The following is a 15487-nucleotide window of genomic DNA, read 5'->3' on the forward strand; positions in this document are numbered from 1 at the left end:
GATCTCAGGGCGGGGAGGGAGGGAGGGAGGACAGGTGAGTCCCGGGGGGGGAGAAGCTCACCTTCACGATCAGCTGCTCGGTGGAGGCTTTGAGTTGCGAGTGGTTGCTGGTCACGAACATTTTCATCAGGAGGTAGAACACCGACCTCTCTCCGCCCGCGGTCTCTGGATCCGGGCCATCCTGCGGGACGGGACGGGGAACGGGAACTGCTCCGACGGCCCCGGGCACGGCCGCGGACCCGGGGCCAGGAGCCCCGTCGCTCTGGCCGCTCTACCCAAGCCCCCCGGGGCTCCCCCGCCCCAGACGCCCCCCCCCCGGCCCCGCCCCCGCCCCCCCCGGATAACGGCCGCCCAGAGAGGGGACGCCGACGGACAAGGGTCTCCTCCTTCCGGCCTGGACCCGGTCTCCCTCCCCGCCGGCCCCGAGACGGCGCCCGTCCGCGACTGACCGTCGCCTCGCTGGCCAACTACAAGTCAGAACCCCTGCGGGGCCTGGCACGGGGAAGGGGACGAGGGGAGAGAACGAGATGGAAGCGGGCAGAGAAAGGCGCTTCAGGGAGTGGCGACCACGTTCTCACCCAGGGTGGCGGTTAGCGGGTGGGAACGGGGAGGGCCCGGGCCACGGAGTCTGGTTTCTAAACGACCCTCGGGGCACCCCCCCCCCCCCCAATCACGACCTCCCCAGTCGTCTCCCCTCGCTCTTTCCCCGCATCCGTTCCACCGCACGCCGGGCCCAGCCCACGGCCCTTGGCCTGGCCGGTGTCCGTACCTGGGCCCGGAACCAGGAGAACTTGCTGGCCGGCAGCTCTAGGGCCACCTTCAGGATGTGGTACTGGAGGTCGGGGGCCGTCTCCCGGCCGAGCCCCTTCTCTGTGACAATCCCTGCGGTCGGGAGGAAAGGGGAAATGCAAAATGGGGTGGGATACGAGGAAGAGACCCACCCACCGGTTTTCCGGCCACTCCCGTACGCCCACCCCCGGCTCCCAGATCTTCCCCGCCGGGAGCTTCGACTGCCCGCGCCCCGGCCCCGGGAGACCGGGGGGGGGGGCGGGGGGGGGGGGTCCGTTCCACCGTAGACAGAAGGAACCCGAGGCCCGGAGAGACCGAGCGACCTGCCCGCGGTCACAGAGCGGGACGGGGCAGTGGGGATAGGCCGCGGAACGTCCAAGCGGTCCCGGAGACTCTCGCCGCAGCCGGCGTGGCCCACCCGGGCGGTCTGCGTCGCCCTGTCACGCCGTCACGCGCCCCCGCGGCCTTGGCGATCGGAACGAGAAACCGCAAACCCGCGGCTCCGGGGCCCCAACCGCCCCAGCTCTAGCTCGGCCTCTGCCCGGGCAAACCCGCTCGCCGTGCCCTGCCCGACTTCCCGCTCCGTGCTGCAGCACCCACGATTTGCCCCTGCCCGGAATACCTTCCCCTCTCCTCTTCCCCCAACACCCTCAAATCTTTCGGGGTGTGTGTGGGGGGGGCGGGGGGGGGGGGGGGGGCGGTCTTTCTGCCGTTACTTTTATTCATCCGTCTGTGCCTCCGCCAGAAGACGTGACAAAACCGGCAGAGAAGAAGAGCTGGCGAGGCGTGGGAGGGCTCTGGGCGGGGCCGGAACCAGCGACCGGCCTCGGGGGGGGGGACTAGAACCCATTTCCCCTACTCCCCGCCCCTCGTACATCATCTAGACTCTTGGATCCGTACCCTTTAGGCCCTTGATATCCACCCCACCCTCGGTCCCACAGTGCTTACTTCCACATCCCCGTCTCGCCCGCTAGACTGTAAGCTCCTCACGGGCAGGGTACTTGTCTACCAACTCTTGGACCGTACTCTCCCCAGCGCTCGGTCTAGCGCTCTACACACGGTAGGCGCTCAGCGAACGAATGCCACCGACCGGGAGAGGCCCGACGCCGGAACCCTCACCCCGACGCCGGCCTTCCCCGCCGGGCCGGACCGACTCACCTCTCAGCAGCTTGCTGAAGTCGAAGTTGCACTGCAAGACGAGATGGGGCACCGTCCTCTGGTACAGGCAGAGGACCCGGAGCACGGCCGCCTTCAGGAGGGGGACCTCCACGTCCTCCGGCCCTGCGCGCCGAGAGGGGGATGGCACCGGTCCCGACGGGCGGGGCGCGGCCGGCTCCCCGGGGGTCTCCCCCGACCGCTCGTCTCCCCGCCCTCTCCCCCTGCGCCGTCTCCGGACGTGCGCTTGGGTGCCGCGTCCCACGAGCTCTCGGGGATTCTCCCCTACCCCCCCGTCGGCCTTTACCCCCGAATCCTGATACTCTGCCGCTCCCCGCACCCGTCACCCATCTTCGTGTCTGTCTCCCCGGCTACAACCGTGAGCTCACCGACGTCAGGGGATCGGGTCTACCAACTCTGCTGTCTTCTCCCGAACGCTCACTACAGAGGCCCGCCCACAACAAGCGCTCAATGAACACCACTGGCCGGCCGATGGCCTGGGCTTCGGCTGCCCAGGGCGGCCACCCGGATACGGGAAGCTGCGGGGAGTGAACCACCCCGATCCCTCGGACGTCACCAGGGAGCCCGTAGCGGGCGCTCGGTAGATGTCAGCCCTGCGGTCCATCCACAGCAGGGGCCACCGCAGCCATCCCCCATCTCATTTCATCAATGCGACCGCCTCGGGCAGGCCCAGAGAGGCCAGCCCCTCCGGGCCGTAAGCTCGCCGTGGGCAGGAAACGTCACGTCACTGCTGTATCGTACTCTCCCGAGCTCTTAGGCCAGAGCTCTACGAAATAAGCGCTCTATAAACATGCCCGACTGACCTAGTGCTACGCTCCGCCCACACAGGAGGCATCCGGTACCTCCCTCCGTCCACGGGAGCCGCCTGGGCGATCCCGCTGAACGAGACGCAGGGACGATTCTTCCCATTATATAAAGACGGGGAAAACGAGGCCCAAAGACCTACAGGTCGGCCGGCGGCCCACCGATCCGGTGCCCAGACGCCCGAGCCGGCCGGTTCCGGCCCAGTGCTCACCGAGGTCCCCGGCGGGGCGGGGCTCCTCCCCGTCCCCCGCCGGCCCGTCCTGGGGCCCGGGCTCCCGCTTGCACAGCGACCGCCACGCCGACACCACGCTGTTCAGATCCGGTAAGAGCTGGAGGGGAGACGGTCACGCGGAGGCGTCGCCACCCAGAGAACGGCGCCCCCGGCAAGAGCAGGGAGGTCCCGGGCCCGGGGAGGATCCGCGTCGGGTTCCCCGAGGGGCCAGGCTCCGTGGCCCCAGCGGCTATTCTGAGCGGGGCGCCCTCGTCGATGCCGTCGGGGAAGCAGGTGGACGGGAGAAGACAGGGAGGTCCCGGCTCTCATCCCCTCCCCGGGTCTCCGGATTTTCTCCTTCCCGGCGGAGGTCGCCCTCTCCCTCTCCCACGGCCCCGGCCCCGGGCCGAGGCCCCGTCCGTTGCCTACCTTGCTCAGGGACTCCCTGTAGAGACGCACAAACTCCTCCCTGGCGGCCGGCCCGATGGGGGCCGACGCCGGCCACGACTCCCCGTCCAGGCAGCGGTCGATGTTCCGCAGGGCTCTCTTCAGGATGGTGGACACCAGGGTCAAAACCGTGTGCTTCACGATCCCGTTCTCCAGCTGGAAAGATGAGCCGACCTGAGCCCCGGCCCGGCGCCGCCGCTACCAGCCGGCGCCGTGCCCGAGCCCCGCCTCCCCTGGCGCACCCGGGGCGCCGTCCCGGGCACCGACCAGGAGGGAGGGCGGCTGACCGGCGTTCGAGACGGTGCTCGGGGAGAGCGGCCAGGGGCAGGACGCCAGGCCCGACCCCCGAGGGGACGCGAGCGGACGGAGTAGGGAGGCCTCAACTCATCCCCGGGGGAGGCGGGGAGGGGAATCTACTGAAACTGCCCCGGCCGGGACCGGGACCACCGTCCGCCAGCGTCCGTCCATGGGCCCCCGCCGCCCCCGCCCGCCAGGTGGAGACACCGGCCCGATCCCGGGCGGCCCTGACGGCTCCGACAACCAAGAGGAAGGAGGACGGATCTGCCGGCGGCCCTTCCGCGCCCGGTCGCCTGGCGGCGAGACCGAAGTCTCCCGGACGGGCTCCCGGACCCCTCCCTCCCAAACTCTGGAAACACATCGGAGGCTCGAAACCCGCGGGCCCCCGGGAGGGTCGGCGGCCGGCGGGCACGAGCCCCGGGAGCCGGCCGCGGAGTCGCGGCCCGAGCGGAGCCCGCCGCCCTCCTTCCGGCGTCCCGTGCCGGCTACTTTACGCCCCCCGCCCCCCCCTCGGGCCGTCCCCGGGAGCACGGTGGGCCGACGCCAAGGGAGGGGCCCGGAGGCCTTTCCGGGTCCAGGCGTGTGTCTCCCCCCCGCCCCCCCCAGCGCGAGGGGCCCGCGCTGAGCTTCGGGAACGCCGTCCTTGGCGCGGCGGGCCCTCCGAAGCCCCGGGCCCCGGGGAGGGCCGGGTCTCACTCGGCCGCACGCCCCAGAACTTCCCCCGGCTCCCTTCCCCGTCCGCCGCGCGGCTCGCGGAGACGTACGTTCAGGCCCTGGGTGAACATGGCCTTGTTGCACACGGCGGGCACGGTGGTCACCATCACCATGGACAGCAGCCTGGACGGCGGGATATACTCCGCGCTGTCAAAGGCCCTGGACACCTCAGGCTGCGCCGCGTAGATCTGCAGGAAGACGACGGAGCGGGGGTCCCGTCCGGAGGCCCCGGGGGGCACCCCCAGCAGAGCACCCAAGAGAGGGAGTCAGGGCCCGAGACCACCGGGGCCGGGCCGGCGGGAGGAGGGAGCAGGAGTCGGGGGTCGAAGGGCAACGGCAAAGGGAGCCTTCTTGCGGGTCCGGGGTCGGGCCGGGGCCCGAGGTCAGCCAGTCGTGGGGTGAGAGACCGCTGGAGGAAAGCCCAGAAACGGGGCGGGAACCCGGAGATCCCGCCGGGAGGTCGCCCGCACCCTCTTTCGGCCCCAAGCTCTCGTCTCCTTTTCTCCCACACCCTTCTACGTCACCCCGGATCGTCCCTTTATTTGCTCCTCCCTTCAGGCCCACGGCACCGACGCGCATATCCGTAATCTATCGGTTTCGATTTCTTTTAAGGTCCGCAAGCTCGATCTCCCTCGCGGCCGACCTCTCGCCCGTGTCCCGCCCCTGGCCTGAAACGCTCTCCCTCCTCATATCCGACAACTACCCTCCCCGCATTTAAAGGCTTATCGAAGGCACGTCCTCCAAGAGGCTTTTCCTAAGAAGTGCCCCTTTCCTCTTCTCCCTCTCCCTTCTGCATCGCCCTGATTTGCTCCCTTCAGTCATCATCCCCCTCCCTGTCCCACAGCACTCACCTACTTCTCTGTTAGTTAATTTTTATTAACGTCCGTCTTCCCCTCTAGACCGTACGCTCGCTGTGGGCCGGGGATGCGTCTGCACCGAGCACGGTGCTCCGCGCGGAGAAAGCGCCCGATCGACACGATCCGACCCATCGACAGGCGGAGGCCAGGCAAAGGGCAAGGGTGGGCGGCGCCGCCTCCTCCTCCTCCTCCTCCTCCTCCTCCTCCTCCTCCTCCTCCTCCTCCTCCTCCTCCCAGACCCACGGACGCTCAGGCCGACACATCTTTCTCCCAGGCCTGGGGCAACGGGCCCGGATGCGGGTGCAAGACGGGGAAGAGCGTCCTCCTCCAAGGAAGCGGCAAGGAGCCCCCGGGCTTGCGCTGGGCGCTGATGTCAGAGACGGGGTCGGGGCCGGCCACCCATTCGGCACCCGCCGGCCACCCTCCCCGGCCTCACCTGGGTCAGGAGCCTGATGTTGTTGAGCCAGGCGGACTTCAGCCTGGGCACGAAGGAGAAGTTGACTTCCTTGAAGTACTTGTGCAGCAGGTCCGGACACACTCTGAGGATGCTGACCACCAGGTCGGCCACCAGCTCGTCCTCGGGGGCCGTCTTCAGCCCCAACAGGAAGTGCAGGAGGCTCAGGTTTCCTCCCCTGGAAACGGAGAGGGGGACAGAGGCCCCGGGCGAGGCCGGACAGACCCGTGTTGGACCGGCACGGGTCTAGGCTCTCCCGAGCACGGTACCCAAGCGGGCCGGGGCCGGACGCCGGACAAGGGGCCGCGACCTGGCCTCTTCTCTGGAGGGTCGGCTGCGGCCGGCAGGAGGCCGATTTGGAAGTCACCCCGGCCGAGCTGGCGGTGAACTCCCTCGGGCGGGGTTGAGCCTGTGCCCGCTGCGGGCTCCCTTCTGATCTGTCTCGCCGGACGCCCGTTCCCTCAGGCCTCCGTGGGGGCGGAGTAACGATAATGACGGATAACAACGCTTTTTGTTAAGCGCTCACTATGTGCCGAGCACGGTTCTAAGCGCCGGGGTAGACGGAAGGTAATCGGGCTGTCCCACGTGGGGCTCACAGTCTCCGTCGCCATTTTACAGGTGAGGGAACTGAGGCACGGGGAAGTTCGGCGGCCATCTGCCCGCAGCGCCGCCGCCTCACTCCCGGCGTGGGCAGGGCGCATTCAACCCCGGCTCACGCAGGCTATCGGCGGTGAGGCCTCCCGGCTCCCAATCCGTTTAGACCCAGAAGAGCTGCTCTCACCTGCCCGCCGTGCCCAGGGACGCGTCGTAGAAATTAATTCCATGTTTCAGGGAGCAGCAGAGATCCTTGAGGAAGGTGTGGGTCATCTCTCTGACCACGGCCTTGCCACCTCCTTCGGCGTCCTGGGTGGAAACCAAGGTGAAAATGAACTCCGCCCCGCGACTGGTGTGGCGGAGGGGGCGGGTACGTGTGCGTCCGCGCGCGTTGGGGGAGACTAGGGAGGGAACAGCGGCAGGAGACTCCCTCCTCTTTGCATCCATCGAGCCAAATCTCGACCAAACCTCTGGACCGGTTGAAAACTGTGCCTCGCATACCGCGGCAGCTAATGGCCTCATACGTCTCTCACCCCCCCCGAATCTAACTCCGGCCCCCGGGGAGCTTGTTCGGTGACGGGGGAGGGTCCGGCCTGTCGCCCGGCAGGCAGAAGGGCCCAGGCCAAGGGCAGAGCCCTGGGACCGACAGAGGGAGAGGCTCGGGGGCTCGCACGCCAGATCTGAATGGGAAGTGGCCACCGGGGCCTTTCACCTTCCGGCTCCGAGCAAGCTCCGGGAAGGTCCGAGCGAAGCTCGGGAATCGAGAGAATGACCCAGAGATCATCATCACCGACGGCACTCACTGAGCGCGTACTGCGTTCGGAGACCCGTACCGAGCGCCTGGGAGAGTACAGTACGACAGATCTGGTCGGGCAAGGAACCAAGGGCAGGCATCTCACTGGGACTCTGACCCTCTGGCTCCGAGCAAGCTCAGGAGGGGCTCCGAGCGAGGCTCGAGGGATCGAGAGAATGACCCACACGCTAGCGCCTGCCAACTCCGCGGTATTTTATCCCGTCATTCAATACTTCCGATTGTATTTACTGAACCCTTACTGTGAGCAAGGGCACCACACTGAGCGCTCGGGAGAGTACGATATAACAACGGAGAGACACATTCTTGCCCACAGGGAGGTCGGAGTCTGGAAGGGGAGCCGCACGTTAATATAAATCAGTAAAATTTGACTCTCCCAAGTGCTCAGTCCAGTACACTGCAGCCAGTGAGTGCTCAATAAACAGCACCGATTGACGCCTGGGGCGGCGTCAGAGTCGGGGAAGGAGAGATCTCATTCTGAAACACCCAGGTAGAGTCCCAGACTTCTATGCCAGCGGGTAAGAATGTTTCTCCACGCGGAGGACGAGGGTTCTCTTAGTTACAGGGCTCCCCGTCCCCGCCCATCTGCCCGGGCTCCGGGCGCGGGTCCGTCCCGGGCCGTGGAACCGGGGACGCCCGGCTCCCCCCGCCACGGAAGGTGGGGGTTTGGCTCCAGTCACGGGGAGCAGGAGGAGGGAAGAGGAGACCCAAATTCTCCAACCCCCTCAGTCCTGGCCAGAAAACATCACCTCTCGCCTTCTGAACCCTAAGGATCCCGAACCGCCGACCGACCATCTGGGGACCCCGGGCCGGCCCCCGGGGCCGGCAACGCGACCACGGCAACCCCACGACAGAAAAGCGAGCGCGACCATCGGGGCCACAGAAACACAAGAGTCAGAGAGCGGTCATCGCGGGCGTGCGTTTAGGGAGACGGCATCTGGCGGCGGACGGTCGGTGCCACTGAGTCCAGCCCGGGGTGCCCCGCCCACCCCCTCGGGGCGACGGTGACCGCACCCGCACGTCCCCGGTGCTGACGTCGTGGATCCCGTTCCAGCGGTAGAGCGAGGCCAGGTGGTTCAGGACCTGCCCGGTGAAGAACCGCACCTTCTGGGTCTTGGTGACGCTCTTATTGTGAACCACCTGAAGCGACAGACGGCCCGCGCCGGGCCGGGAGACGCGGTCACTCCGAACCGCTCCCGCCCCCGCCCCCGCCGGGCCAAACCCTGGTCCGTCTGGGGCTCCCCGGGACAGATGTGACTTCAGCCTAGCCTCGCGTCACCCGTCTAAAGCCCCGGAAACAAAATGCCGCACGTTTCCTCTGTCCTCCTCCGTCGGGGAAGGAAGGGCTCCGCCCTGCCCCCGAGACGCTGCAAGACAGACATCTCTGATTTGCCGAAAGAACCGTCAAAAGCCGCGTCGGCCGCACCGTGGGAGCTACGGGATACTTTGAGGCCGCGATGAGGATGGAGAGGACAAGGTTCCTGGGGGTCACCCTATCTCCTGCCTCATCCACAGAGCGAGCACAAAGTGAAGCGACGACGAGACAAGGCAGACGCGGCACGGCCGCCCCCCCCTTCTCGCCCCTCGGCCTCAGCGTCATCCCTCGTCGGCACAAGGGGCGGGGGGGCGGGGCCGGCGGTCGGGGAGGCCCGCTCGGGGGAGGCGGGCAGGGGCGGTGGGGCAGGTCGGCTGGGAGAGGCCAGAGGGCCTCACCGAGACGGGCCGCGGGGCGGGAGGGGGGGCTTCCGGCCGGCGGGTCCGCACCTTGGATCTCAGGGTGGACAGCAGGAGGTCGATGGTGGAGATTCTGTCCTCTCTCAAGCCGGTGCTGAAAATGGCCGGGATGAAGTCTGCGGACGGAAGTTTCGCAAGGCTGAGGTCCCAGCCCGGCCGGCCGACCGTCACCACCCCGGCTTCCGCCCGACGGTCATCCGCGCGTTGCCCGTCCCTCGCCGGCGGGACCGGGGGCCCGGCCGAGCCCCGGAAACCCCGGAGGAGATCCGTCGGCCGAGGCCGAAGCGTGCGGCGGTCCGCCGAGCCCCGGCCGATGGCCCCGTCGGCTGGGCGACGGCCCCCGGGGCCTCGCTCCCCGGCCTACGCCGCCCGCTCTGAGGGAACCGGCCTCCGTACCTTTGAGCTCCAGCACCTGCGCGATGGTGTTGTCGTCCCCGGCGATGAGGAAGGAGAGGGCGAACTGAACGTACGCCATCCGGACGTCGGGCAGGCCCTGCGGGGACAACCGAGCGCTCGCGCCCCACCCCGACGCCGCCAGCCCGGCCGGGCGACCTCCGGGAGCCCCGCGGGTCGGCTGGCTCCGAGGGACGCTTTCGCGCAGGGGGACCACCGCCCGACTCTTCCCCGGCCGGCCGCGAACCGGAGGTCCCCGCTCGAGCGGGAGGGCCCGCGAGCGGCGCTCCGCGCCGCCGCCCGGCTCGTTTTTCTAAGGGGGGAGAGAGCCGGGCAGAGGCAAGCCAACAGGAAGGGACGGCTTCCGCCGCAGCCCGAGAGCGCGGCTGACCGGAAGGCCCGGGGTACCCCCCGGCCGGGGGAAGGGGTCGGGCCGGGCGGACGCTCGGGGCCCCGCCGGGCCGGGCCAACTCTCCCTCCTATTCCGCCGAGCCCGGTGGGGCCGCCCGGTGCCGCCTCTACCTTGGGGCTCCGTCTGGTCACCAGAGCCCGGAGGGGCTTCTTGTTGAAGTCGAAATGGCCGTAGACGTCGCGGGCGGCATCCGGCCCCTGGGCCACCATCGCCGCCATGAGGTTCAGGCAGGCCCGGGACATCCTGCGAGCGGGAGCGACGTGACCGCGGGAAGGCGAGCGCCCCGGGGAGACGGGGCGGCTCCGGGCGGTGGGGGCGGGGAGCCGGTGGGCCCCGACAGACCCGGCGCCGGGAGACAGAGGGCTGGCGGGGGAGGGGACGGGCACGCGGCCCCGGCTGGAGGGAAGGCTAAGCTCCCCGGCGGGGAAGGGGCCTCCGGGAGAAGCGGCTGGGAACCCGGGAGCGTGCCCTCCCTCCTCAGATCCGACCGTTACTCTCCCCGCCCCCCTTCAGAGCCTTACCGAAGGCCCATCTCCTCCGGGAGGCTTTCCCCGACTGATCTCTCCTCTCCTCTCCCCCCCACGCCCTTCTACGTCACCCTGCCTCGCTCCCTTTATTCATTCCCACAGCGCTGACGTACACATCCGCCGTTTATTTCCTCGCATTAACGGCCCTCTAGACCACAAACCCGCCGTGGGCAGGGAATGTGCCTCTTCACTCTTACACCGTAAATTCTCCCGAGCGCTCGGTACGGTGCTCCGCGCACAGCGAGCGCTCGACAAACGCGACCGACCGAACCAACGAGCCTCTCCGAAGACAGACCGCACCGGAGGGAGGGTGCGGACGAGGCCGGGAGGGGAGGGGAGGGGAGGCCTGGGCCGCGGAGTCCCGACTCCGGAGAGGGGGAGACCCGCTCCAGAGGGCGGGCGGGCCGCCCGGACCCCGGGACCGGTCGGACGGGGGAGCCGGGCCCTCGGCGGCGACCGGGGTGGCCGCCGGCCTCCCGCCGCCCCCTCCGTCCCGGCGCGCCCGTGGCAGGCGGACTCACTGGTAGCCCGAGGCGAACAGCGACTCGTAGAGCACCTTCATGTGATTGTTGATGAGGGTTTTGACGATGTTGGTCCCCACGATGCGCAGGTGGGCCAGGTCGCTGGCCGTGCGCAGCAGGATGGCTTCCAGGGCCTGCAGGATCAGCATCACCTGCAAAAAAACCACACCGCGCCACGCGCTCCGGAGAGTCCGCTCCGGCAGAGGCGGCCGACGCGTTCCCCGCCCGCGACGGGCTCGTAGTCGAGAGGGGGGCAGAGGGCGGAGACCTCACCTCACCGTCGCGCTGGGCGGGGGGACGCCGGCCGACGTTCCGCCCGGCGGACCGGCGTCAGGGCCGGGATCGGGACCCAGGTCCCTCCGACCCCCGGGGCCGGGCCCCATCCGCCAAGCCACGCCGCTTCTCGCCGAGAAGCACCGTACCGAGCGCCGGGGTAGACCCGAGACAGGCGGGTCCCGCGCGGGGGCTCGGAAGGAACGGGGACCGAAATCCTCTTTCTGCGGACGAGGAAACTGAGGCGCAGACCAGTCAGGCGACCGGTCCGAGGTCGCACGGCAGGCGGGGGCCGGAGCCGGGATTAGAACCCGTAACCCCGAGAGCCGGGGCCGCTCCCTCCGTCCCCGGGGTTCGGGTCTCGCTCGCTCACCTCCCTCTCCGGCCTCTTCTCTCCACCGAACAGCTGGAAGATCTCCGCGCACTCCACCGAGATCTTGACGTACTCTTCCACGACATCACACGGGCCAGCTGGAGGTAACTTCCTGGCCCTGGACACGAAAGTCTCCAGTGCTGAAAGAGGTGTGGGCAGAGGTAAAAGAATTCATCGTACTTCTTGAGCGCTTATCGTGGGCGGAGCGCTACACTAAGCGCTTGGGAGAGTCCGGCTATAAGCGTATAACAGAGACGGGAGACAAGGATCATGACGGGAGACACCCTCCCCGCCCACGGCGAGCTCAAGGAGAAGACGATCGTGACTATAAATGCGGGATACGTACATACACGTCCGTTTCTTGTTCATTGGTTCACTCGTACCTATTGAGCGCTTACTACGTGCAGAGCACCGGACTAAGCGCTTGGAATGGACAACCCGGTAACAGATAGAGACGGCGCCCGCCCTCTGACGGGCTCACGGTCTGATCGGGGGGGAGAGGGACGGGCGAGAACAATAGCAATAAACAGATAGAATCGAGGGGACTGTTCCCCTGGACTCTCCCAAGCGCCGAGTACAGCGCTGTGCACGCGGTAAGCGCTCAATAAACGCTCCCGGACGAATGGACGAAAGGCCGCGGGGCTCGGTTCGAGGAGCCTCCGGGCTGAGTTCCGCACACGTGGGCAGGGCCTGGGGACACCATAAGGGACGCTCACGGCCCCGCAGTAAATCGCTCAGCGGTATTTACTGAGCGCTTACCGGGGAGCACGGCCCCGTACTCAGCCCTCGGGAGGATGGAGTGCGCTAGGATTGGAAGAGAAAAAAATCTGTCTTTTGAGCCACGTCCCACCGGGAGCCCCCGTCTGCTGCGCCAGTCCCGCCCTAGCGCCCCTCCTGCTTTGTTTCTCGCTTCCCAAGCGCCAGGCACCGTAGTAAGCACCGGGGTCGCCCGCAAGCCGAGCGGCACGGGCCCAGGCCGCGACCCACACGGGAGGCTCACGGTCTCAACGCCCACGGCAGGAACGACAACTGGGGCACCTCACTCATTCGGTCGTGTTCGTCGGGCGCCTACTGCGTGCAGAGCACTGTACTAAGCGCTTAGGAAAGCACACTACGGCAATAAGGAGAGACGGGCCCCGCCCACACCGGGCTCACAGTCCGGGGCCGGGGGAGACGGACAGCGAAACGAGTACGCGAGCGTCAACACCAGTAAATGGGATCACAAACGGATGCGCACCGGAACGAGTAAAACGGGCATCGAGAGAAATGAACAGAATTATAGCTACGCGTCCCAACGAGGGCGTCGACAGAAATAAACGGAGGTTCGGGTACGCGTCGAGAGGGATAAGCAGAATTACAGATGCGCGTAAACGACAGGTGAACAGGCGTCGAAAGAAAGAGAATCAAAGACGGACAGATACGGACAGGCGAGTGCTGCGGGGTGGGGAGACGGGGGAATGATAATAAGGATGACGGTATCCGCTGAGCGCTCGCTAGGTGCCGAGCGCTGCCAGTAACGGACGCTCCGCTGAAAGCTCACCTCCTCCCGGAGGGCTTCCCAGACGGAGCCCTCCGCCCCTCCTCCCCCATCGCCCCGACTCCCTCCCTCTGCCCCGCCCCCCTCCCCACCCGACTGCACCGGTGTAACCACGTACGTATCGATTACTCTTTCCCATTATTCATTCACCAAAGAGAATCTACTGAGCACTTCTTATGTGCAGAGCACCGTACTGAGCGCTTGGATGTGTACATATCTCTAATTCTACCCATGAACACTTACGCCATCGAGGCCTGTCTACTGGTCTCGTTGCGCCCGTCTCCCCGTTCCAGACGGTGAGCCCCGTGTCATTAGGTAGGGGTCGCCTCCCACCTGCTGCCCCGCGGCACTCTGCGAGCGCTTAGCGCAGTGCTCCGCACACGGGAAGCGCTCGACAGGTACCGTCGAATGAATGAATGACGACGGCACCCGTTAAGCGCTGACCCTGCGCCAAGCCCCGTGGGGGACCCGAGCCCCGCGAGGCTCCCGTTCCGCGGATGAGGTAACCGAGGCCCAGAGATCGATACCGACAACGATGGCGCCTGTTAAGCGCTTACTGCGTTCCGGGCGCCGTTCTAAGCGCCGGGGTAGATCCGAGGTCGTTGGGTCGTCCCCGTTTCCCGGAGGGGGGAACCGAGGCCCGGGGCGGCGAACCCAGACCGTCTCCGTTGCCGAGCTGTACGTTCCAAGCGCCTAGTGCAGGCCCGTGGCAAGAGCCCGGGGTCGTGGGTTCTGATCCCGGCTCTGCCGCTCGTCCCCTGTGTGGCTTCGGGCAGGGTCACCTGACCTCTCTGGGCCTCGGTTCCCTCATCTGTCAAATGGGGATCGAGACCGTGAGCCCCACGGGGGACAACCCGATCACCTTGGATCAGAACGGCGCTCGGCACGTGGCAAGCGCTTAACGACTGTCGCGAGCTACACTTTTAGAGAAGCGGCGCGGCTCGGAGGGAAGAACCCGGGCTGGGGAGTCGGGGGTCATGGGTTCGAATCCCGGACTCGGCCACCCGTCGGCTGTGGGACGGCGGGCGAGCCCCTTCACTCCTCTGGGCCTCGGTGACCTCATCGGGAAAACGGGGGTGAAGCCCGGGAGCCCCGCGTGGGACCACCCGATGACCCCGTGTCTCCCCCGGCGCTTAGAACGGCGCTCGGCGCCCGGGAAGCGCTCAAGCAGCGTGCCTCGCTGGGAAGAGCCCGGGCGTGGGAGTCAGAGGTCATGGGTTCGAATCTTGCTTCCACCGCTCGTCAGCTGCGGGACTATGGGCGAGTCCCTTCACTTCTCTGGGCCTCAGTCACCTCATCTGGAAAACGGGGGTGAAGCCCGGGAGCCCCGCGTGGGACGACCCGAAGACCCTGGATCTCCCCCGGCGCTCGGAACGGTGCTCGGCACCTAGTAGGCGTTTCGCAAATGCCACCGTTATCATTATTTGTCAGATGGGGAGGAAGCTTGCGAGCCTCACGTGGGACCACCCGCTCACCTTGTATCCCCCTCCGGCGCTCAGCACATAGTCAGCGCTTAACCGACACCAACTTCATCCTTATTATGATGATTAAAATGAGAGCGTGAGCCCCACGCGGGCCCGCCCGAGGGGCCCGTATGTCCCGCGGCGCTCAGCACAGCGCTCTGCACAGAGGAAGCGCTCAATCCGCAGCGCTCGGCACAGCGCTCTGCACGCAGGAAGCGCTCAATACGTACTATTGAGTGAATGAACGAATAGTAAGCGCTTCACCAACATCATCATCATCATCATGATGCTAAAAATGAGAGCGTGAGCCCCACGTGGGCCCACCCGAGGAGTCCGTATGTCCCGCGGCGCTCAGCACAGCGCTCTGCACAGAGGAAGCGCTCAATACGTACTATTGAGTGAATGAACGAATAGTAAGCGCTTCACCAACATCATCATCAGTATCATGACGCTAAAAATGAGAGCGTGGGGGCCCGTACGTCCCGCGGCGCTCAGCCCAGCGCTCTGCACACAGGAAGAGCTTTCCCCCCCCCCCCCCCCCCCCGCCCCCATGATTCTAAAACGGGGGCGAATGAACGGGGAGAAGGGAGGCAGTGGCCGGGGGAGGGTCTGACCCTGGCCGACGTCCTGCCGGGTCCGCAGCTGCGTCTTCAGCTGCCAGGCGGAGGCGGAGGGCTGCCGGGCGGAGGCGGCGGGCGGGGGCCGCGCGGGGTGGGGGCGGGGGTCCTTCCTCTTGCTCATCCTCGCCGCACGTGCGCCCCCAGCCGGGAAGGGGCGGGACCGCAGTCGGAAGGGGCGGGGCCTCCGCGGGCGGAAGGGGCGGGGCCTCCGCCGCCGGAAGGGGCGGGGCCTCCTCGGGACACGCCCCCTCGGTCCCCCCCCCCTCCTCGGGCGCCCCCTGCGGGCCCGCCGCCGCACTGCGCGGAAGCACGAGGATCGGCCGCCGACTCCCTCGGCCCTTCCAGCGCTGCGCGGAGAATAATGATGATGATGATGATCAGGATAATAATGATGATAATGTTGGTATTCGTGAAGCCCTTACTATGGGCCCAGCGCTGCTCGAAGGATAATGATAATGATAGGATAATAATAATAATAAT

At 67.3% G+C, this 15487-nt stretch overlaps 1 protein-coding gene and 1 non-coding gene across 2 annotated transcripts in view; both read right to left on the reverse strand.

Moving 5' to 3' along the window:
• Nucleotides 1-15165, reverse strand: part of URB1 (URB1 ribosome biogenesis homolog) — a 34820-nt gene extending 19655 nt beyond the window's left edge. The window contains exons 1-15 of the mRNA XM_029082687.2: nt 15002-15165; nt 11388-11527; nt 10742-10893; nt 9804-9936; nt 9285-9381; nt 8919-9004; nt 8169-8294; nt 6531-6652; nt 5732-5927; nt 4489-4626; nt 3410-3583; nt 2981-3098; nt 1948-2070; nt 770-882; nt 62-181 (exon numbers count right to left, since the gene is read on the reverse strand). Of these exons, the coding sequence (XP_028938520.1) occupies nt 62-181; nt 770-882; nt 1948-2070; nt 2981-3098; nt 3410-3583; nt 4489-4626; nt 5732-5927; nt 6531-6652; nt 8169-8294; nt 8919-9004; nt 9285-9381; nt 9804-9936; nt 10742-10893; nt 11388-11527; nt 15002-15128 (1965 nt within the window). The 5' untranslated portion in view covers nt 15129-15165. The remainder of the gene's footprint in view (nt 1-61; nt 182-769; nt 883-1947; nt 2071-2980; nt 3099-3409; nt 3584-4488; nt 4627-5731; nt 5928-6530; nt 6653-8168; nt 8295-8918; nt 9005-9284; nt 9382-9803; nt 9937-10741; nt 10894-11387; nt 11528-15001) is intronic.
• On the reverse strand, nt 13307-13368 carry MIR7406 (microRNA mir-7406). The gene has a single exon (NR_130412.1). It is a non-coding gene; the product is annotated as a microRNA mir-7406 (primary transcript).
• Nucleotides 15166-15487: the final 322 nt, after the last annotated feature.

Source organism: Ornithorhynchus anatinus, chromosome 17 (assembly GCF_004115215.2).
Source record: "Ornithorhynchus anatinus isolate Pmale09 chromosome 17, mOrnAna1.pri.v4, whole genome shotgun sequence".
In the NCBI taxonomy this organism is placed as follows: domain Eukaryota; kingdom Metazoa; phylum Chordata; class Mammalia; order Monotremata; family Ornithorhynchidae; genus Ornithorhynchus; species Ornithorhynchus anatinus.